This window comes from Dromaius novaehollandiae, chromosome 19, assembly GCF_036370855.1.
Source record: "Dromaius novaehollandiae isolate bDroNov1 chromosome 19, bDroNov1.hap1, whole genome shotgun sequence".
In the NCBI taxonomy this organism is placed as follows: Eukaryota; Metazoa; Chordata; class Aves; order Casuariiformes; family Dromaiidae; genus Dromaius; species Dromaius novaehollandiae.
In genome coordinates, this window is record NC_088116.1 from 5599400 (window position 1) to 5621461 (window position 22062).

At 41.9% G+C, this 22062-nt stretch overlaps 2 protein-coding genes across 2 annotated transcripts in view; one reads left to right on the forward strand and one right to left on the reverse strand.

Moving 5' to 3' along the window:
* EFCAB5 (EF-hand calcium binding domain 5) overlaps positions 1 to 11890 on the reverse strand; it is a 43611-nt gene extending 31721 nt beyond the window's left edge. Inside the window, exons 1-5 of the mRNA XM_064523227.1 lie at positions 11758 to 11890; positions 9496 to 9523; positions 6291 to 6381; positions 5882 to 6191; positions 2397 to 2972 (exon numbers count right to left, since the gene is read on the reverse strand). Of these exons, the coding sequence (XP_064379297.1) occupies positions 2397 to 2962 (566 nt within the window). The 5' untranslated portion in view covers positions 2963 to 2972; positions 5882 to 6191; positions 6291 to 6381; positions 9496 to 9523; positions 11758 to 11890. The remainder of the gene's footprint in view (positions 1 to 2396; positions 2973 to 5881; positions 6192 to 6290; positions 6382 to 9495; positions 9524 to 11757) is intronic.
* SSH2 (slingshot protein phosphatase 2) overlaps positions 11538 to 22062 on the forward strand; it is a 100863-nt gene continuing 90338 nt past the window's right edge. The window contains exon 1 of the mRNA XM_064523224.1: positions 11538 to 11788. Coding sequence (XP_064379294.1) covers positions 11726 to 11788 — 63 coding nt within the window. The 5' untranslated portion in view covers positions 11538 to 11725. The remainder of the gene's footprint in view (positions 11789 to 22062) is intronic.

Below are 22062 nucleotides of genomic sequence, written 5' to 3' on the forward strand. Positions count from 1 at the left end.
TGTTTCTTCAGGAAGACAGCTGCCTAACTCCCACACAGGGATGGGTGACTCAGACAGGACTGCCATCCCTGGACAAATACAGTCTCTGTTTCAGGTATCAATCCATTCAGATAATGAATTTCTCCCATCTGTTCTCCCACATTCCTTGACTCCCAGTCAGGTCACAGTTAAGGAGAGACTGGAGGAAGCCTGAGAGAGCTCATCAAGGATCAGTAAACTTTAGATAAGTATCTGTGGTGAAATCCTGTCTTTGCTGAAGGTAATGTCAAGGCTTCCATGAGTTCCACTGGGGTCAGAATTTCACTCCTGATCTTTCTGGTGCTTATGAGGGAGATTCTGAGCCCAGACTGGCATTTCTGTTTCTACATTTTCCTCCTGTTTAGAAAGCTAGTGACTCACATTAGGAGTCTCAAAATGCTACATGGTGTCAGTAAAATCCTCTGTGCTGCTGTGGTTTAAGAAGCCTACACAAATCGCACAGTACAGTGCCATCACAAATATGTAAATCCTAAGCTACCGAGAATGCAAATCCCACGGTAATACTACCAGCGGATATGCAAAACCTATTACAGCTATGGCTACGTAAACCTCTTGGCAGTGTTGACTGCAGAGAGATTGATCTCTACGACTCCTGTAAGTCACTTCCTGTGCATCAGCTCTGAATCTTCCACAGCTAAAAACTGAGAACTCGGCTCTACATGTAAACACGGACTTACCAGGGTAATGCCAAGGTAAGTCGCTGGGTAGCCAACACTTCGCATTCTATAGGAAAATGTGACCTCTCCAGAAATAAGCTCTGATTAAGTTAGGAGTATTTTAAATTTTTAGCAGAATGAAAATTAAAAGGAAAAAATATGTATTTTAATTCAGTTTTTTTTTCCAAAATAAAAAACACATATGGTCCTACACTTCCAGTAGCCAGGTATCCCTCTGTGAAGCAATATGACTGGTGAAGCAGCCCCCAAAACAAAGGTGTGGCAAGCCTGGGATCCCAAGCATTCCCCCAGAACAGTCTGTGCTTGTGTGAAAGTTCACTGAAAGCCAGATGTTTCCCCACATCATTTGTTTCATTGAATTGGCATTTCCAGTATAACCACATTTTGTAAGAGAACCTGTTACCACCTCTGGTTGTAGTATTACATGCTGCTTTATGAAGAAAAGCCAAAAAGCTGAGCTCTCATATACTGACCACAATCAGTGCAGTTATATTTATTTTATTCTGTGAGGGAAAAGGAGGTTAGTGGCTGTGTGAGATTCACTTATCACACAGCTTTAGTGGTATTCAAACAGTACATGTTCCTATGAATTATAATGGTATGTAGACTATAGAGAGACAGAGACAGAGACAGAGACTCAGAAGGGGGAGAGAGAGAGAGATTTAACATATTCTTTTATTCATTATAATACTGGGAACTTCAATTATCTTCATTTAGAGTCATGCATAAGATATGTCAACATTTTACTTCCCTAATTCCTGACACTGAAACCAATTTTCAAACTGTACGTACTATTTATGCAAACAGAAGAGACAGCCATTCAAACAAAGTCATTATTCTACACACACAGGTACAGAATAAAGTGTTCTAGTAGTAAATGAGTAATTTTGACATCATTCACAATCACCTCTGGGTCATCTATAAACGTAAATGTTCACTTCTACATTTTCCAAATAATGCAATTAAAATGGAAGCATTATTGTTCACCTAATGCACTCACATTTTTACTGTTATATATCGTAAGATGCCCCAATATTCTTTCAATATTATACTGAAGCAATCAATCTAGAATATACCCCACAAATAAGCCAGAAAATAAAATAAAAATAGTTTCTATTTTAAAAGGAAAAAGGATCTGAAAGGAAAGGCTAAAGTAAAAATCCTAGGAGAAGGACTTTTTATGATGTACCAGGACAATATTGTTCTTGGTCTGGTAATGGGAAATCATCCTGAATGAGAACAAAGACTCATCCTTCCACTAAGTTTGGAAGAATATAAAAAAACATGGTCTGAAGAGTCCACAGTCCATCGATACTAATAATTTGCCCTAAAGAACTACTGTGAGTAACCTAGACTGGTTCAAGACTGGTTCAAAAGCTGTTTGCATTCCACATAAGTAACTAAGATAGAGTCAAAAGAGGTATTATATACCTGTGAAGGGCAGAATATTTCTTTAAATAGGAATGACTATTGTTTCATTCTGTGTGACATGGTCAGGCATTTGTCCTGCTTCTCAGTTTTTAAGAAGGAGGCAACTACCATCTCTGACACTGTATTCCACAAGGTGCATTTAGTTTCACATTTTGCAAACTAGACTGTCGTCATTCCATTCCTTTTGTAAAACAGAGACTGAGACACCAGCTGAAGTCTTGCAACCAGCCACACTTTCAACTCTCTCACCTGTTTGATGTTGTAGCTGGCACCTCGGTTTTTAGCTCCTCCGTGACCATCTTCATTCCTCTCACGTATGGGCCTGGTTTTGTAAAAATACCAGACTTGGGGTTATGCCTCATCAGATATTCTCCAAGAAAATTAATGGGGTCAAATTTGGTTGGGTGTTTGTCTGTTGCAAGCACATTCTTTCTTTCCACTTCCATTAATAGCTTTTCCACCCCTGGGATTAATGTAGGTAGGAGTTTGTCGAGCAAATAGATGCGAGTATCCAGTGAGTAGTTCTCTTTACTGAACCACTCCTTGGACAGCCAGTCACAGGGTTCTCTCTTTTTTACCTTTTCTTCTTTTGCCTTTTGTGCCTGAATCATCTTCACCTTTATCTCCTGCAGACTCAGAGTTCTCTGCTGTACCTTCTCATAAAAATACTCTTTCCATGGAGCGTAATTGCTAAGACATGGCAGCTCATCACTCCCCTGATTTGTCTTCATTTCTGTGACAGTCATATTCTTATCTCCGTGTTTGGGGAATTTTAGACCTGGAATTTGGGCTGCTTCTTCTGGCTGAGCCGCCATACTTCATTCACTGTGACACAGAAAAAAAGAAGTGTATTATATAATGCCAAAAGATACAGCAGTGTCCTAATAGGTGACACAGGAAGCAAGTCTATAGTTAGGAAATAACTAATAGATATTTCTCTGTGTTCCTTTTTATATTCTGCTGCTTTGTACTCTTAAATAAATACAGTCCCTTTACTTCAAAGATCAGTAAATGATTTATAAAGATTAATTATGTATCACAACAGCCCTTGGAGACAGCGCAACTAAGTAACTATGTTCCTCTTTTGTGGAAGAAAAAACTGAGACACAAAAGAGAAATGATTAATTCCAGGTCACTTAGTGAGTTAGAAACCAAGCAGAGAGCAGTGCTCAGAAGTCTTGTCCCCTAGCTGTAACCACTGGATTCCTCTTACCCCTAATGTCATTATTTCTGTTAAGGTTCCCTTCCACCCCTCCAGGAACTCCAGTGGATATGAGATTCTGGAAGCAAACCATGCAAAGTACCAGATGCCTGGGAAGGAGATTTCTGTATCTACACACCTTTTCCCCTTTTTCTACTATCCTCAATTACCATTTCATCTTTGTCTTTTCAGCAGCTGTGGAAAACAGTGTGGAGGCTTGCCCTACAGGCTACTTAATTTCAACTTTTGCAGTTTTGTTTCCTCTGTTCATTTTTTAAAGGTACTAAGGAACACAGAGGTATGGGTCAGCAGAGCTCCTAAGGAAAGGAAACTCTATACCCTGAACTCTGAAATTAAGCTGTTCACCAGCATTTAATCTTGTAGATCATTCTGTAAAAGACAGACCTCCAGAGAGCCCCTATCTCCCTTTACAATTTTGCAAACTGCTTCCTTCTCAAAAGGTTTATTCTGTGAAATATCAGGGAGAAACTGAGTTTCTCATGAGGTACAATTTGAAAACTATTGCTGTATGTCTCCATACAAAACTACTGGCATCTGTAATGAGATTTACACATACGGAATGCAGCAGAATGTAGCTTAACTACTTAACTCAAAGCATGAAAAATCACCAGCATGCTGCAAAAAAACCTAGCCCAGTGTTAAACAACAGCAAGGGAATGGTGATATGAATAGTCAGCTTGACTAATATCTTTCCAAATTAAAGATGAAACTCCACTCTGAACTTGCTGCCACGCTATCCTATTTAAGCTTGTATTTGAAAGTGCTTTTCACTAAGGCCTTTCAGTATCCATATTATTATTGCTTTTGATGTGTTTTGCTCCTCCTACTTCATACTTAAGCATTTGTAGCTGTTCTGCAGAGAGTTTAGCCTTCCAGGAAATGCACAAATGTGATCTATGGCCCTCCTGGCACACCAATGTAATTACTAGGATGTTGACCTTCTGGTTCATAACCATTGTCTGAATCCAAATATTGCCTGGATAGGTAGGATGCTTTACAGCACTAAATTTCTGTGTCTGTTTTCTAGATGGGCTTGCTGGCATCTTCTAGTCATTTGTTTGGAATAATGATTACCCGCCGGGGAGTGAGGCAGATTTATGGATCAAGCTGCCTGCCCGATCCAAACAGAGCCTTGTAAAAATGGTTGCTGTTTTTCCCACCAAAGGACATGAGCTGTAAAGGAGTGCAGATTTATAATGGTAGAAAGAGAAACCTGTCAACCCTGTCAAATTGCTCCTTGCTTAGGTGAGTTTCTCTCAATAAGCTGTAAAACCAGACTCTCTTTGGTTCAAAGCGGGGTGTTAACCAAAAGTCCTGGTCACATTCCAAATCAACTGGTTTTGCTGTGCCAAAATAAACTGTTCTCGCAGTTTCAAATACTTATGTTATTTTTTAACATCCTTTACGAAACTGTGTTGAAGTTTCTGTGCAATATTAAAGTGGCAACTGCACTCTACTTTATGAGGTGGCTGACTCTGAATGATGATGAATATATTTTCTACACTGCTCTCAACTATTTATTAGGATGATTGTCAGGATTAGTGTTTATAAATGCCTCTATGTTCCCAAATTAAAGACACAACTAAGTGCAACTGCTCTATCTCCGTTCCATAACACTGGCATAACTCCAAGAATGGAAGCAGGGCATAAAGAACTATGCCCACTGCTTTAATTTTTAGGAGAGATAAAACAGGCAGGGAGGGAATGGAAGAACTTACAAATAGCAAGTAACTGTTAAAATAAATCACAAATGAATGCTAGAATCAGGCCCTGAAACTTGGAATTTGTCAAGGATTACAGGGACAAAACTTGTTTGTGTAAGAAGTCATTGGCTCGTACACTGCAGTGCAACTGTGCTGATTTACACCAGCAGAGAATTTGGCCCATCATAGACAGAGGTCTCAAGGCCTATGACATTTCTGAGTGGAGACTGGCTTGACTGTCCAAACAATAGTAAGCATAGGGCACAGAGACAAGCTTTCGGAACACCCAGGAAATTTGAAATGTGATATAAAGTTTCCTGTAAGCCTTTGTTCAAGCTGAGCACAAGATAAGCTTTTCATTATTTAGTAGGATGCCACTTTCCTGGCTCCTTTTCTGTGAGAGAAATATTCTTGCTGGAATCCCTGCAGGTACAAAATGATTATCTCCCCATTTTCTGTACAAGAAACAAATCTACTCATAAGTAAGATTTTTAGAGTTTCATTGTTATTCTCTTAGGAATTTTCATAGGTGGAATAGGGCAAGAGAAGATTAAAATTTGTCCCGGTAAATATTTTGGGAACATTTGAGTTACACAAGTCCTTTCAAAAACTGAGTCCAATCTCTTTTACTCTGCTATTGCTCAGAAATAGTTTTGCCTTTCCTTAAGTGTTTCATAGAGAATGTTTATCGCACTAATCACAGTGTGCCCAATACCCTTTGAACACTTGATCTGCTTTTAAATTTCAATTAAAATTAAAAAAGACTTTCTCTTTTGTTTTCTGAAGCTCTAAAGAACTGTTTTTCTTACCTTTGGTGCAGGTATGAAAATAGATCTTACTCCTCCTGCTTTCAGAGTGGCTTTGCAAATGAATAGGAATTTAAATACATGCCCATCTGTTCTCAGCCATTAAAAAACTTAAATTCAATTAAGGATTTCTCAATCCTGCTGTAGGGCTGGACTGTGAGTTTTACTCCTCTGTGTGTGTTTGCTGTTGCTAAGCAACAATCCCAAAGGTTGCTATGTCTCATCCACGACTCAGAATAGCTGTAGGTTGTCTTTTGGCTTTGGCAGCCCAGTATACTCTTCAGTACGGAACTTAGATCATTGTGTCACATGACTGGAAAAAAAAAAAAAGACTATGAATGGCAACAGACAACATTAAGGGGACACACAGTCAGAGAGAGAATCCACAAGTGCCCAGTGACAAGAGGTTCACCTTCAGATTTAAGGATCATGAAGTCCAGAACAGCCACAAATCCACAGAATTACAGGCTAAACTGGGGACTGTAACAAACAGAGGTGAGAACCTGAGAGATAAAAAGAAATTAATTATAAACCAAATTTTAATAGACATTCTTAGGTTCTTCATCTTGTAAAAAACTATGCCACTGTATCAGCCTGTTAGGAAAGGCAGGTACAGCACTAAAAAGGGGGGAACTTACAGAACCATTTTGTAAGAAGACTGCCTTTAAACCAGAATCTAAAGGAATTTGATGAATTGTTTTTTAATAATTTCTCTTATTCTTATATTCATGAACAATACTATGGAACAAAGGGAAAGGAGAAGGGAAAAGCAAAACAGTCTATGAACATCCATGCTGCTTTCATTTATACTAACGTAAATTAGGTGTCTGTTCAGTAGCTTCATGTTATGCAGCACTTCCAGTTGGGAAACTGATGGCAATTTCTGCCAGGAAACTAGGTTCGCCTAATGCTGCTTCTTCCTCTATATGTTGCATTGGAGGACGTGTGACCTTTGGATTGTCTACCTGCACGAAAACTCTGAACTGTGACTTTTTCTATCTGTGGTATTTGTCATTAGAACAGCTGCACTGTACCCTACCCTCCGGTACAGCACAATTCTCCATTTCATGGGACAGCTGAGCTTGTCACAAAACTTGAAATAGATGTTCAACATAAATAACAGATTTTTTAAAAATCTTATACAGTATCTGTGTGAGTCACATTTCCTGTCCAGTTTAGGAACTTTGAAGTTTTAATTTCAGAAGGAAAACTGCCATTTTCTACCGTTTTTAGCAAGTCACTTGTTCTTTTTTACAGTAGCCACAACACAAAGGTATATATTAATTAATTTGTTAAACCCTCTGGAGCTGAAAATAGCTGTAAGTGAAATGCATCCACAGTCCCAGCATAAGCCCAGTTCAACAGTTATGCTGCACTTAATAGTTTTTTCCCAAGACCTACCATGGAACTTAGAAGAAGTATATGCTGTGGACAGGCTCTTTACACAGGAAAGATTTTGCTCAGAAATGACAGCAATAATTATATATTAGTGGATAATCAAAACTGTCTATATTTTATTTTAAACTTTCTTTTCTGGAAAGGAAGACATTCCTGGTGTTTGTACCCTGCAACATTTATTTTCCTCTACATATATTATACATATTATCCTCCTACATATATTTCAGAAAATCTTGAATGGTTGTAACTTCTGTAGATATCATTGGCCATCAACTCTATGTGCTTCTATGAAGAAAATGTTTCTTCTGGACACTCTCAAGTATCATTGGAATGTCAACCTGACCAGTACAATAATATGCTGTACACACTACAGTACTGACTTATTTGTTTGCAGACAGGAAACACTGCACAAAACCATGTAATTCAACTTTCACGTGGAAAATGTATTTTAATTAACTGCCATTTTTTGCTATTATGATTTGAAAAAAACATGCATCAGAAGGAAAAAAGCTCACTGTAGTGTATTTCCAAGATGTGTTGAAATAAAACATTGATTACATCAAAAAATGAGGCAGAAAATTCGTGCACAGCAATATGAAATGATCTAAAGTGAAGCTTTAAACTGGATTGTGCTTTTTTTCCCCTCAAAGCAAGCTGACCATGATTAAGTACTGTTGTCCTTTCTCCCAAGTGGGCTTGATTTTTCCCATTTGCAAATCAGAATTTTGTTGCTATTATGGTCAACTTACACATCTTTTTTATTGTGTGAAGCATCAATTTTAAAAATACTCACTTTCTTTAAAGCTATTGTTTAACTCCCAAACAAGAGCATACAAACAGAACCTGGAAGGAGGGACCAAAATGGATCTATTTTTATTTTTCTAAGAGCTGAATCCCATGGGTTAAGCAAACCCTTAATTGCACCCTATTTAACTTGGCTGTTATCTCTTAATGTTTTCACTAAGCAAAGTGTATCTTTTTATTATGCCACCAAATACTTGCACTGTTGACAAAATAATGGGATGAATATGTCATCACAGATGTTTTGCTGGAATTGCCTCTTCTATCTTTTTCTGTTTTTCTGTATAAGATGCATTTTGGGAGCATTCTGTTGCCTTTTGCAGCTGATGCCAAGATTATGCAATAAAGCCCTGACACGTAGTAATAATAAAAATAAGTTGTGTTAGCCAGAGAAATATTTGCCATGTATTAAAGAAAGAAAAAATTCAATTTTAGAAATGCAGACAAAACCAGCTCACGTATAGCTTCACATGCTTTGAAAGATCTATTGGGCTAAAGCTACCAGGTGCTGACCACAGTGTTTTCAGCACATGGGAGAATATAGCCACAGGCTTCCAGTCTCTTTTTTGTACTAGCCATGATGCTGTGACCACAGACTGCCCTCTAATTGCTCTTCTCAGTCGGAATACATCTGCCTTATAGCTTCCTCCTCCACATTTAAATTCTGCTGCTAAAATACGTTGCACATGCAAATTATACCTTTCTAATGGCTTGAAGAACCATTGCAATCTGTGATTATTGTAGTTAACAACTGATATGTTGGACCTCCAGCTAACTGTAGATATCAACTCCATTATTTACTTGTGGTAAACGATTTTTAGAAGTGTTTGCTGTTCAAATAACTGGAAGTGCTACAGGATATATGAAAATTAGACAAAGGTCTCTTTTGGAAGGTGGTTTAAATAATCATTTCTTGATAATAATCCCTGCATGACTAATTCTCAACATCCAGAATGAAACACCAGTCCCAGGTGAGGGAACTGCATGAATACTCTAGGAACCTGTAGTCTGCTTATATCAGCACAGACATATCTGAATGAAAGCTAGATATGCCTGAAAGCAGACCTGTATTTGCAGGAATCCATCTGCTGGAAGTGAAACAATAACCAGATATGCTACTTCAGAGACAGGTGAGTAGCATTAAGATTCCTGTCATGTGCCAGAGAAAAAAATATTCCATATCCTCAAATGTGGGTCCTGCCTCCACTGAAAATCATGGCAAAAACTCTACAGGAACATGGAGAAATACCTGGCTACGAGCTCAACAAGGTGCTCGGAAACCACAAAGACTCTCTTTCTGCAAAGCTTCGTGATGCTTTGCATAACCAACATCTAGCACATGCCAAGCGTTTAAGTCGTCTTCTTATGTTCCCAAAGCCTTCTGCAAAAGGATTACAGTGATGTAGGATGGTTTTTACCTGAAAGAATGTTCTGCCCAGGAGACTTCTGTTTCACAGAAAAAAAAAAGTAGTTAGGAGAACAAACATCACATTTGAGTAAAATGTAAAGAAAAGCATCTACAATGAACATAGCAGCAAACAAAAATAATCTCTAAAGTTAATAAAAACAGAGTTCCCATGTGCTCCATTATGTTGTTGATCAAAGGACATTTTTAGTTAACCTTGTACTTCTATCCTTTCCTGCACTGGGGTAAGAACTAAATAAAAAAGTGATTAATCTGGTCTGAAAAACATAGGTTATATAATTTAATTATCAGGTTGGAGCAAGGAGAAAATACTAGTAGGAAGTAAGTTCTGTCTTCTACTGGTTAAAACATAAACAAAACTATGAGCTAGAGCTCTTTTAGTAGCCACACCTAACAATCTTACTGGCCTAGCTACGTCATTTAAAAGTGTGTAAAAATCATACACACGTTCATTAGGTACATGCGACTCACAAGTACAAAACTATTCTTTTGCTCTTAAAACTTTTACAGAAGATGCTTTATCTATAATGGCAGAACGCTGCCTGTATTTGGGGCAGTCTTTGACAATCTATTTCTATCTGTACAGATACACCAAAACCACCTCTGTGCTGTAGATTTGCCCACAGAAAAGATAAGGCCTTTGATAAATAAATGGGGAGGGAGGGACAGCACAGGAGGCTGCGCATAAAAAATAATGTTTTGTTGGAAAGTTATAGAATATTTAGAACTGGCAGGATACTAATTTAAAAGAGGTCTGGAAGGTATTTTCTTGACCTCTGTGCCATAAATCACAGTGCAGTGCTAGCATGCTTTCCCTAAGTATTGTGTTTCAAAATAATAACACGATGGTTATAAAACACAGGACAATGACTCTTTGTTTATGTACGGGTCGTTGCTTATTCTCCCCATGTGCTCCGATCCCACCAGGGGTTCTTTCAGCCTCTTTCATGTTCAAGGCTCTGCCTTGCTGCGCAGCCCTCTGAAGAACCCCAGCAACATTCACTTTCTAAGCCCAACTTTAGTCTAGTTTAATGAGCCTGTCTTTCATCCTCCCTTGTCCACTAGGAGGCAAAATGCCTCATTAGTAGCCCTGACTTTTTCACTGTGGTAAGGCAGAGCTACCAGAGCGCGCAGAGCCTCCCTGTTGACTAATCTGACTGCAGAGCTTTGGGGGAACAGACTGAAGCACTACTGGAGGGGTTTCTCTGGTGCTTAATTTACAGGGGCCAAAGAGTTCCTCACGGTCCTGGCAACTTGAGGAGCAGATGAAAGCAATATGAGCCACGTGCCTAAAAGGAATTAATGCATTAATGTGCACTCTGGAAGGGTGCTGGCTCTGTTTGGTATTTAGCATGGCTTCTGTTTATCACACATAGTGTTTTCACTAGATGCCCAAGACAGCGCTCCATCCCAATGACTTCCATGCTAACATTACCACAAATTTGGTAGCACCAGGCTGAAGCTGCAAATGATAAACTGGCTTAACAGTACTTGGCACTTTGTCTCAAAGTGCAAACTTTCAAGCAGGATTGTGTTCTGGGGATAATTTAAAGCTTAAAATGTCATGTGTACTTAACAGACCTTTTTTTTTTGGTGTTTGAGCTCGTGCGTTGATGTATGAAAAAGAATTACAGTCTGTTTTCACTGCAGGAAGAGTGAGCATTGCTCCCTAACCCAAGGAAAACCAACAACACGGGAGCACTAAGGCACAACGGGAAGGCCCGCTCCCACAGAGCGCGGTGCCGTCCGCGCGGCTCCCGCGCGGCTCCCGGGAGAACGGGATGCCGGAGAAACACCGCTCCGACCTACCAGGGGACACGTCTACTCCGGGTGGCCGCCGTCGAGGGGGAGCCCGGCACTAAAATCACCTCAGGCGAGACAAGCGGGGACGCGCCCCCCTGCCCCTCGCAAGAACCGCAGGGCGCGGGCGGCCCGCGGCCCGGAAGCGCTGCGGCGCCTCAGGGGTTAACCCGCCGCGGCGGCTCGGGGGCGGCGCGGCGCTGACAGCTGGCGCATGCGCGCTGGCGCCTTATTGTGCCCGGCCGGCCCAGCCCCAGCGCGCCTCAGTCGGCGAGAGGCCGTTGGCGCGCGTGGAGCTGCTGCCCCCTGCGGCCGGCGCCGCGCCACCTCCGCTCCCCTCCCCGCCCGCGCAGCTGCCGCCGCCGGCTCTCGCCATGGAGTAAGGCCCCCGCCGGCCGGACGGGGGGCCCCGCCGCGCCTCGATGGCTCTGGTCACGGTGCAGCGCTCGCCTACCCCAAGCGCCACCTCCAGCCCCTGCGCCTCGGTGAGTCCGCCCGCCCGCGAGCCGCCCGCCCGGCGCTGAGGGGAGCGCGGCGGTTGGCGGCCGTTAGGGTCCGGCGCGCGGCGGTGCGCATGCGCGCGCCAGATCGCTCCCCCCCCCCCCCCCCCCCGCCCTCCGGTCGCCGGGCCCTGACAGCTCTGTGTGGGCAGCGGCGCCCGCCCGCCTCGGCGCCCCCAGCCCGCCCTCCGGCGGCCCCCGCGGCGCGCCCGGGCTGCGCCGGCCTGGTGGCGGGGGAGAGCGGAGGCGGGGGCGCCCGTGCCCCTCCGCAGGCCGGGCGGGCTGGGGGCTTGCCTGGCGCCGCGCCCGGGGCCGGGGGCACCTGAGCCCGGGCAGAGCCGTCCCCGAGCCTCCGCCCGCTGCGCCGCGGGGCCGCTGCCCACACAAACCCGCCCGCTGCAATTCCTGCTTTCGCGGTGTGTGGGGGGAGAGGTGCGGAAGGTGTGCGTGGAAGCAAGCTGGCATTGTTCTTGCTGCGGGTGTTTTAAAATGATTTGATCTGACAGCACCCTCCGGGCATCCCCAGTACGTGGGCCTTCCTCTGGGAAGGGCTAAGGGTTTTTTTTCTGCCCCCCGCCCCCTTTTAAACGTTGCATATAATCTCCAAGAGGCCGTGTCAAGCCCGAGACGGTTACGGAACGGCCCCATTTCAAATTTCTCGGTGAAATATGCAGAGCGAGCCTGCAGCAGAGGGGAGACTTGTCTCATAACTGCCTCGAATCAGGAAGTGAGGCAGGCTGCTCTGGAGGCTTCACCTCTTAAATGCTTTCCAAACTGGGACAGGCCATTGCTTTAGTGCTTCTGTATCGTAAAAATTGTCCATGTTAGCCCCCTTAAATTACTAACTGCCAATTATATGGCTGCTTTCAAATATTTTAATTAAGGATGAGAATGAAAATAGTGAGCATGCTTTCACTTTCTTTATGTTTAGCGTGCAGTTGGCTTTTCTCCTATAGACCTCATGCGTTATCACACTGGTGTTATGTCTAGTTTGCAAATGCTTCGGGGGGGGGGGTTGAAACCTCAATTGCTTCTATGTGGGGAGAGAGGAAAAAAAACCCAACTACTCTGAAAATATTTCTTGCTGTGTTAGGTAACCTCTTCTGAAACTAGATCAACTACTTGACAGGTCCTGCCTGCCCCAACAGCATTTTAGCTGTCAGAACACTTTCTTTTTTCTTTCTCTCTTCCTTTTTTTCCCCCTTCTTTCCCTCCCATGTCTCTTCTAAGGTATTTTTATTTAGCAATGCAGAATAATTCCTCTTATATTTACTTGCTGTAAATATTTATGTGCTGTATTACTTCAGAGGCTGCTTCGTCCCCATCTCCATGAGGAAAATAGTGTCTATACCTACTTTTGACTCCTTCACCCTCTCCTCTCTTCCTTTTCCCATAAATTTCTTGGATTTAAGACATCTTGTCATGAAATACATCATTCCGGTTGTCCTTCTCCTTTCTCCCACTTGGATGCATAGCCGCTTCCTTGTTAATATTTGATACATATATGAACAATTAATTGTATTCTGTAAGGCTTTCCCATTTGGAACAGCTAGCCAGCCAGTTTCCCTACCGCATTACCATACATGCTTCTTTTGATTAGGGCCACTTAGAATAACAGGAAAACATATTTTGTGCTTTTTGGTTTATTTTTTTCTTTTTTTTCCTGGAGACCATCCTGATCTTTGAGCAGTGCTTATTTTTAAAATATATAATTCTCCCTGCAGAGCCTGATAGATCCAGAGAACGCAGGTTTCGGTGTATTTAGCTGTATTCTCTCTTTCCTCAATGTAATAATACTGAGATGTAGTCTACTCCACTAGCCACTGTAAATCCTTTGGTGCCATATCTGAAAAATAAGTATGTGACTGTTTTCCTGACCTGACTTTGCTTCTCATAATTGCTTTCACTTTTTCAGACTCTTCTTGCAGTCTAAAGTGCAAGTGGCATTCATCATATTCTGCCCTCAATTTCTATTGTTTGAGTATACTCAAAACTATATTACATTTCCTGTTATAACTTCCTAACCATGTTTTAGGGTGCAGACTGCCCTTTTAGCCCTTGTTAAAGCACTAGGGTTGGTTGTTTCTCTATTTTTTTTCTGTCAGACTTTTGGTGAACTTGTGTGTGTTCTTCCTCTGTTGCTGAGTAAGTTATTTCTTCTTAATGCAAACTCTAAGCGTCATTTCTGATGATGATTCTTCCTAGAGTGCTAAAGGTTTGTGAAGAAATTGGTTGCCTTTTTAATCCATATGAAGGCCTCAGTCCTCCGAGCTTGTCATGTTCTTACGGGGCCTTGATGACTTTGGTAGGGCTTGTATGAGTCTAGAAGTCTGCTTTTTAGCATTGCAAACTTAGCATCTAAAAATCTTTTGAAGAACTTCTGCACAGTCTAACAAGGAATTGCTTCAGAATACACTGTGTCCTATTATCTTTGAGTAAGATCACAGGAGGGCTTCATTCTTTCAGTATCAAATGAAATTCTTTCAGCCAATCTGTTGTAAGCTATTGATGATAGCTTCCTTCTGTAAGGACTGATAACTCATCTACCAGTAACCTCTTGGAAAGAAAGTTCACCTCGCTAAGTCACTTCTAGGAGTAATGTAAGTGTCTAACTTGCTGCTTCAAACTGTTGTTTCTCAACAAAGATTATCTGGTGGCTGCTGGAAATTTGCTATTCTAACTTGTGGGCAAGTGTGCAAGCAGATGGCTCTGTCTAATTCTGTTTCCAGGTTACTAAGAATTTTGAGGACAAAAAAGGATTCTCCTTTAAATTGCTTGATGCTTTCTTGGGTTAGAGAGAAACTTCGTGGACAAGGAAAAAGGGTGGCATCGATGTCCTACAACTGAATCTTTGTGTTAAATGTGCCCTATAAGCAGTTATAATTGACTTTTATGGATTCAGGGGAATAGCTGATCTGAATCACTCTGAAATTGGATGGCTTTTATTTATAGTTTGTTTTTTTTTTTTTTTTATCTTGCTCTCATTTCCATAGTGCATTTCATGGGCACTCATTTCAGGGTAGCAACAGTTTATGCAGTGTTGATCATAGATTTACAGCCTTCTGAGTGGTCACTTGATAACTAGTAAAATTTCCTTAATTGTCTGTCTGACTTCTCTTATCTGCTTGTTTTTGGCCTGTGGTTGTGCAGCCACTTCTGAGAAATAAGGTAGCAATCTTCACTTTCTTATATACCTCAGAACACTGCCTTGTTGACCAAAAATGGTAGAAGGCAGCACCTGCACTACAGTAAAATATGAAGTTATCGTGTGATAGAAAGTGGCTACTTGGTGCTGATCAAGGCCTTTGCTTATCTTATACATCAAAATAAGATTTCCAGTTTCTTTTTCTGGGTGATCTTTTGGGGGATGGCAGGGTTGAATGCCCCTTAAAAAAAGAAGATTGTTTTGGGAGGAAGAGGACTTGGGTTAAAGTGAAGAAATGGCTCTAGATGTATGCATCTGCATTATAGCAAATGGGCACAGTAGTCTCCCAGACAAAATTAGTGGAATAAAAACACCTTGTTTACAAATGTTGTCAAAACTTTCAGTCAGATCTCCTCTAAGGTGATCAGAAGAATCTAGCCTATTGCTTTTCTCTCTGTACCCTGAATCTTTTGACCCTGCTTTTGAAAATTTAGGCCACATTCTCTATGTTCATATATCTCTATCAGGACAGTATCTTGTAAAGTGGTGGCTACTTTTCCTTGTAACATTTTCATTTCAGTGGAAAAGAATGGACACGTACTTTATTTGGGTGCCTTCTTGGCAACTCTGGCATAGCGGGCAGGTATCTGTGAATGAATTTGACTCGGTAATATCCTTTGCCTGAAGAAGGAGGGAACGAAGGCGTGGGGGAGGTGCTCCTGGTTGTTAGTGTATTCCCTTTTAGAATGTTATATTTTGGTTATTTTACTTGGGATCTTAATGTGCATGTATTGTTGGTTGAGGCAGCTGTTAATAGTCTTGCTGTTTATGGGTCAGTTAGAAGTTACTTTTGTTGCTTGCGTCTCAGCAAGCAACGAGCTGTCTCTCTGAATCTATTGTTGATGTTAAACTGAAGACATCTTACTCTTATATCCATCTGATAATCATGCAATATCTCTACTGCTTGTTCCATAGCAAAATGTGGGCACAGCAGCCAAAACCACCTTGTTGGGTCCGGGGACAAGCTGCGAGAAGGCAGTCCAGCTAAAGCGGAGAAGAACTAGTAAAAGATGCTTGCCCCTGTCCTTTTTCAGCCTTCTTCTCTAAGGCACTGGAAGTCTTTGGGCAACTTCACTCAACAGACTAGCGTGGGATCCACGTTGTCACGATGATGTGAGCAGAGGGAAATGGCTTTGATGCTTTGTGTCACTTTCCAAGAAACTTCTAATAATTATCTATACTGGGGAAATAATATAGTGAAACTTTCCTTTTTAATTATTGTTATGCACAACTCTACAGAACAAAACCTGGATTTTTTTAATATTGGTAGTTCTTTGTCTAACATCTCTTTCCTGAGCAGTGAAGAAGCTGGGCAGGCAATCTGGTCCTTCTGGCTCTTGCATCTTGCAGTTCGCTTGCCTTCCCTACCCTCAGGGAGGCAATATGCTTTTACTGGAACAGAGCAACTGACCCAGAAAGAGAGGATATGCTGCATATATTGTTCTAAAATGCACAGTTTAAAAAAAAAAAAAAAGTTTAAAGCAAATGAAACCCTAAGCCATTTGACTTCCCCTTCTTAATCCCAGGAGAACAGCTTGAGCAGGAAGCAGAGTCCTGCAAATGTGTTTGGGAGTTTCTCTTGTGTTTTGTCTGAAAGCTTCTTGCTGGTGGAACATAAAGGAAATATTTTCCCACTCATTTATGGGGAAGCTAAGTATAACATCCTTGCTAAGACTTCTCTACCCCTTGTCCTGCAACTGCCATTAAATAATGCGATAATTGTGAGTCTACTTATTCATTGATAAGTCTAGTCTCTCTCACTTGGAACTTTTTAGTTAATCAGTTAAGATCTTTAGCTGCTGCTTGCATAAGGTTGTGGAGAGTTACTTCTTGGAGGGGGCTACAATATAGGTAGGAAACCAGAGGTATCTCATGAAATATTTAGTCGACCTAGAAATGCCTAATATTTAAAGATGCTATAATCTGTTTGTTGCTTTTCATCTGCTGATGGTTTTTCAGGTATATGCATAGCTTATTTTGAAAACTGAAGTTTTCAAAAGCAGTGGACCAGGAGAATGTGTTGCTTCCTGCTTAGACAAGCTTCTCAAAGTGCATTGCAGATACCAGAATTTCCTCTACTGTCAACTGTCGCCATTTGGAAACAAATCTCTACTAGTGAGGTGACCTAAAACTCCCTATCTATTAAACCTTTACTTGTCTTGAAAGCTCTTTGAGGAGGACAGGAGGCCTCTACCTCTTATTGAATGTGTATTGTTGAAAGGTTAAGGCTTCTATCCCGACAAGATGAGGCTCTTTGACTGCAGAGAGCTTCCTTATGTGTGAATCTGTTTGTGTGGTGAGGTTCTCTTCCTTAAACAGCTTGATAGTTTAGCTGAGGCTGCTTGGTGACACAAGTCCAACTCTAGTCTCTTGAAGACCTGTCTAATATATACACACATAGCAGGTTTCCTTAGATATCTTCATGGAGTGCAAGGGTGTGAGGTTTTCTTGTGTGTGTTAGATCAAGAACAGTATCTAGAGCGCTCAGCTTATCAGGAGGATGGGTGAAAACTGAATTAGACCCTCACTGAGGGTCGTATAGGAATGCTGCAGAGCGCAGCAGGTATGGGAGAGGGCGAGTCTCTGTTTCTCGTTTTCTGACCATTCGTACCTTGGGGTCAGACTGATACTCATCAAGTTTGTTTCATGTAGTGCAGTAGTTTAAAATTTGTGCTAGCTTCCTTTCTTTAATTGTGAGAACTTTGAGAAAGGGAGTATAGATCTGGATCCTGCCAGGACTTGCTTTGATGTTATCTGGTCTAACATGCTGCACTACGTGATATTGTGCTTATCAAGTTGAGGGACCTAGTGAGTGCAAGATACCTATTTTGATCCTGTGCTCTACATCAGGTCCCCCTTCTATCTAGGGTTTCTTTGCAAAGCTGGTATTACATCTCCCGTGTCCTACCCCTTTTTGTTTTGTTGCCTGGGGCATCACTTTACAAGTTGTCAATTTTGGAGCATTTTTGCCTTGACCAGTTAAGTCCAGCCGAAGGAAGTGATACTAGCTGGCTTAGAAACTGAAGCCTACTATTCATGGGAAAGTCAGGCTCTTGCATGCTTTGTTGACATGCTTCAATGTTGACCTAAAATGGATGTTTTTAAATTAAGAGGGCGGTTGTATCTTTGAGCTTATTTTGCCATTGTTTTTATTCCACTAAATGTGACTGCCATATGTGGCATTTTAGATAAAACAACTCTACAACTTGTTTGCATTTTTTGAAATATGAAGCTACATGAAAACAGTTCAACTGAGTTAAATATAAGCTGACCAGCTGAAATTGTCACCTCTTGAGTTCCAACTGTGCCTAAGTTCCTTTGCAAACATAAGAATTTGTCACTTGAAAATGCCAATAGTGTACAGTGCTGTAATGGGTCCTTATCTGGCCTCTATTGATCCTTGTTGCTTAAGCAATGAGAGAAGGTTGAAAGGGGCAAGGTACTATGTGGACACCTACAGTGTTCTGAGAGTCAATGAAACATTTACTTAAGTGGAGAGTGCTATTTCCAGTGGAGACTGCTGTTCAAAAAAACATTCTGCTGATAGTATCTTAGTGCAAGAGGGCTGTCTTCATGTGGAGGTAATGACTGAGGATTTCCACTTGTGGGGGGGTGGAGTCCTGCAAGATCTGTAGCTGCAACTATTCTCTGTCTTGGGAAATTTGGGGTGGGGGGGAAGGCCTTTGGGCAGCTTAGCTAGGTATAGCTGCTCCCTGATCACAGGCTGCAGCTCAAGGTTTCATTCTTCAGTCACAACAAACCACATCCTCCCAGCACCGCACTGTAACTTCTCTCTGCTGAAGTGAGCATGCTTTGCTGCTTCCAAGGGACGTCATTACACTGGAAGTTCTTGCTAGCCTTGGAAGAGTGTCATGAGTGGCAGTCTTCAAAAATGCACTTGTACTTTTAGAGTTAGTGATTTGAAGCTTTTACTGTTTTCGTATCTGACTCTTGCCAGTGCCTCTAGCAAGAAGTATGTGTTAAGTTGCTCATCTTCTGTGACTGATACTCGCTTTCTGTAAACTGGCCAGGCAATGCGAAAACATTAGGCTTGTCGACTGCCTGCTCAGAGTCTTTGAGCTGCTCACTTCAGCCTATGAATTTAAGAAAAGTATCATCTGCATTTCATTAATTTGTTTGAGTATCCTTCTAATTCAGTTATTAGGTAGTGATAGTCAAACTCATATCCATTGTATAAAGATGTGTGTGTGTGGGGGGAAACTTAGGCAAACTTGGAAGTATTCAGTGATTTAGCAAAGAGAGACAGGGATTCTAACCCCTTGGCTGGACCTCTTCCTCTAGAGGGCTCTGTTTAAAGGGATAAAAAAATCAGGAAGGCTAAAACTACTTTTGCATTTCTGAGTTTGGATGTATAAATTGAGTAGGTCATTGTGAACCACCTGCAAAACGTCTTAATGCAATAGTAAGTACTGCAGCGCATGTGCCTGTGTGTCCTGGTTAGTACTTGGGCAGGCTTCTGTATCTGCAGTCTTGAATGTGTCAATAGCTTTCTGCCCGAATTTAATTGCTCTGAATATGCATCTTATCAGTGTTGGTCATTGCAGGCTGGCCTCCTCTCAGAAGGCATAAAATGTTGCTATGAGTCACGCAGTTAAGCAGCTTGTTGCTTCCATGGTGAGACGCACCCTTATTGTGTATGCCAGCACTCACGAAACTCCTGGCAAATACCTTGTGATGTGAACTCCTTATGGCCTTGGCTAAACAAATGCCTGTGGCACTTACTGAAATCCATTTGCTTGTGGCTGTTTGCTGCTTTTGGGTACACGAGTCCTCCATCTCCCAAGGAACTCCTCAACTGAGGCTTCCCTGAAATAGTGAAGTTACTGCATCTGTGTAAACTGTTTCAAGGTGAAATTAGTGAGGAAGTTAAGGCCACGCTTTAAAGTTCCTGTATCTAAGCACTCCAAGTTACTTGAATATTTAATCTGATCGGTTTTGAACTAACTGACTTATCACAGATTTACTGTCCCTGTGCTAAGCTCATACCAGAGCTCAGGAGAAGGCTTGGATGCTTGAACTTTCCGCTGCTCTGGAAGTAAAATAGTCAAGTGGATCTCTGGGAACGGAATTCCAGAGATTTCATCTTGGCAGTTGTGCAGGTCCACGATTCTTCAGTTCCAGGCTCCCTGCTGCACAGCCTGCCCCTCTGCTTGCTCTCGGTGAGATGAGGTGAGGGAAAGTAGGATCTGAAAGGCAGACAGCCCTAACTTTATGGCTGTGTGCTGTGGATCCACCGAGTCATCCATTTTCCCTATCCAGTAGGCTATAAAACATGTTGCAGTAGCATCTCTGTCCTTAGGAGACAGTCTGCAGGCCTCCTCTGCTTGTGTGCCTGTAACTGGCTTTGCTGTTGAGTGAGTGAGGATGCCTCAAATGGAGCTTGGAGTAGGCTCCAAATCCAAGAGCTTCTGTTCTCTCTCTTGCAATAGATGAGAAGTAATAGGAAGTAGTTAGAGAAGAATGAGGGATACCACAGATGTTCATCTCTAGGTCTGGAGGCCTCATTAGCAAAAATGCAAAAGCTGCTGAGCTAGATACCTTTGTCTTCAACTTTTCCAACTTCAACTGGATTTTATACCTGAGAAATGTTTTTTCGATGTGGAAAGCTGATCCTGTCACAGGGGAATGTGGTTGTCCAATTCATGTAGCTAGCTGCTACCATGTCCCTTCTGCCTTGATGTGCTGCAGTTGTAAATGATAATTCTCTAAAAACTTTTAAGACTTGTTCAGCTGGCTTAGTTTAGCTTCAGTGGCTAACATCTAAGAAATGTGTATATGAGGATCCTTAAGCAAAAAGCACTTTAAGCTTTTCATCCCTATACCTTTTAAGGTGATGATGAGAGGGAGGGATAGTGCATATTCCTTGCATGTGTAAAATGCTTTGCTTCCCAAAGGAGAGCTTTGTTGGGACTTGGAGGTAGTTTGAGTATTCTGCATGCTGCAGGACCAGCCCTTTGGTGTAATCCAGCTGAAGCTGGAGTTTCCCACAGATCTCTGGAGCTGCTGAATATCATTAGAGTACTGAGTGCCATCTTTCAGGCAACAAAAGAGAACAAAAAGTCCCTAACCTCTGCTTGCATGTGGAGTGCTTGCGTGCTGCTGTGCCTCTGTCTGAAAAAAGTTTGCAAGTTCTTGCTCAGCCTGGAAGGAGCCAGTCATTATCAAACTAATTAAAAACCAGAACTACTCCGGTATGTGAATATTGATGCCTAGGAGCAAAGGGTCAGCAGTCATCTCTGCAAACTACTCTGGCTTGCTTTGTGTACAGTGGCAAGTGTCCTTTGGAGTTTGCTGTTTCTTTGCAGTAGTCCTGAGTTCTGGAGCAGCTTCCATAGGAAACTGGGAGCTCCACTGAAAACTCAGCTTGTAGCTGGCTGTGGGGCAAGTGGGAAAGCGACTTGGCTCTCCCTGCTTCTACAGATAAGGGCTAAACCTAGTTGCAAGAGAAATACTAAACAACAGGCACTTCGTAAGTGACAAGGAAAGGTATTTCTGGAATAAATACTGATTCGGTTAATTTATATTTTTATATTTATATAACTCATGTTTTCTTTTTCTTTCTGAAGTCCTAAATGGCTTAGGACAGGCGGCTCTGGCTGTGGTCTCTGGGTGAGATTCTAACTGTTTAATACATTTTGAAACACTCTTAGTTAAATGTAACGGTTAACTAGCTACCATAGTACTGTCTTTCTGGGTAAAACGTAAACCTTGAAATTGCAGAGTTCTATTCTTCTACCTTTTAAAATTGCAGAAGGGTTGACAAAGCCTTAGTACACTCTTAATTAGCATATTTCTTATGTAACATCTAGTGAGTTTCATTACGGGGAGTTTCCTCTGTTTTGTTTTCAGCTGAGTTGTGCCTAGCAGGACTGGTAAACTTGTGACTTTAAAATGTGAAGTGAAACAGAACAACCTGTTTGTTTTTTGACCTTTTTCCCTTCTTGCTTGTAATTTGGTTCCGCCGCAGCTGATAGAATGCGGAAGACTGAATGTCAATGTTAAGTGCATCTCCAGAAGGCTGGTTCTCCTGTAA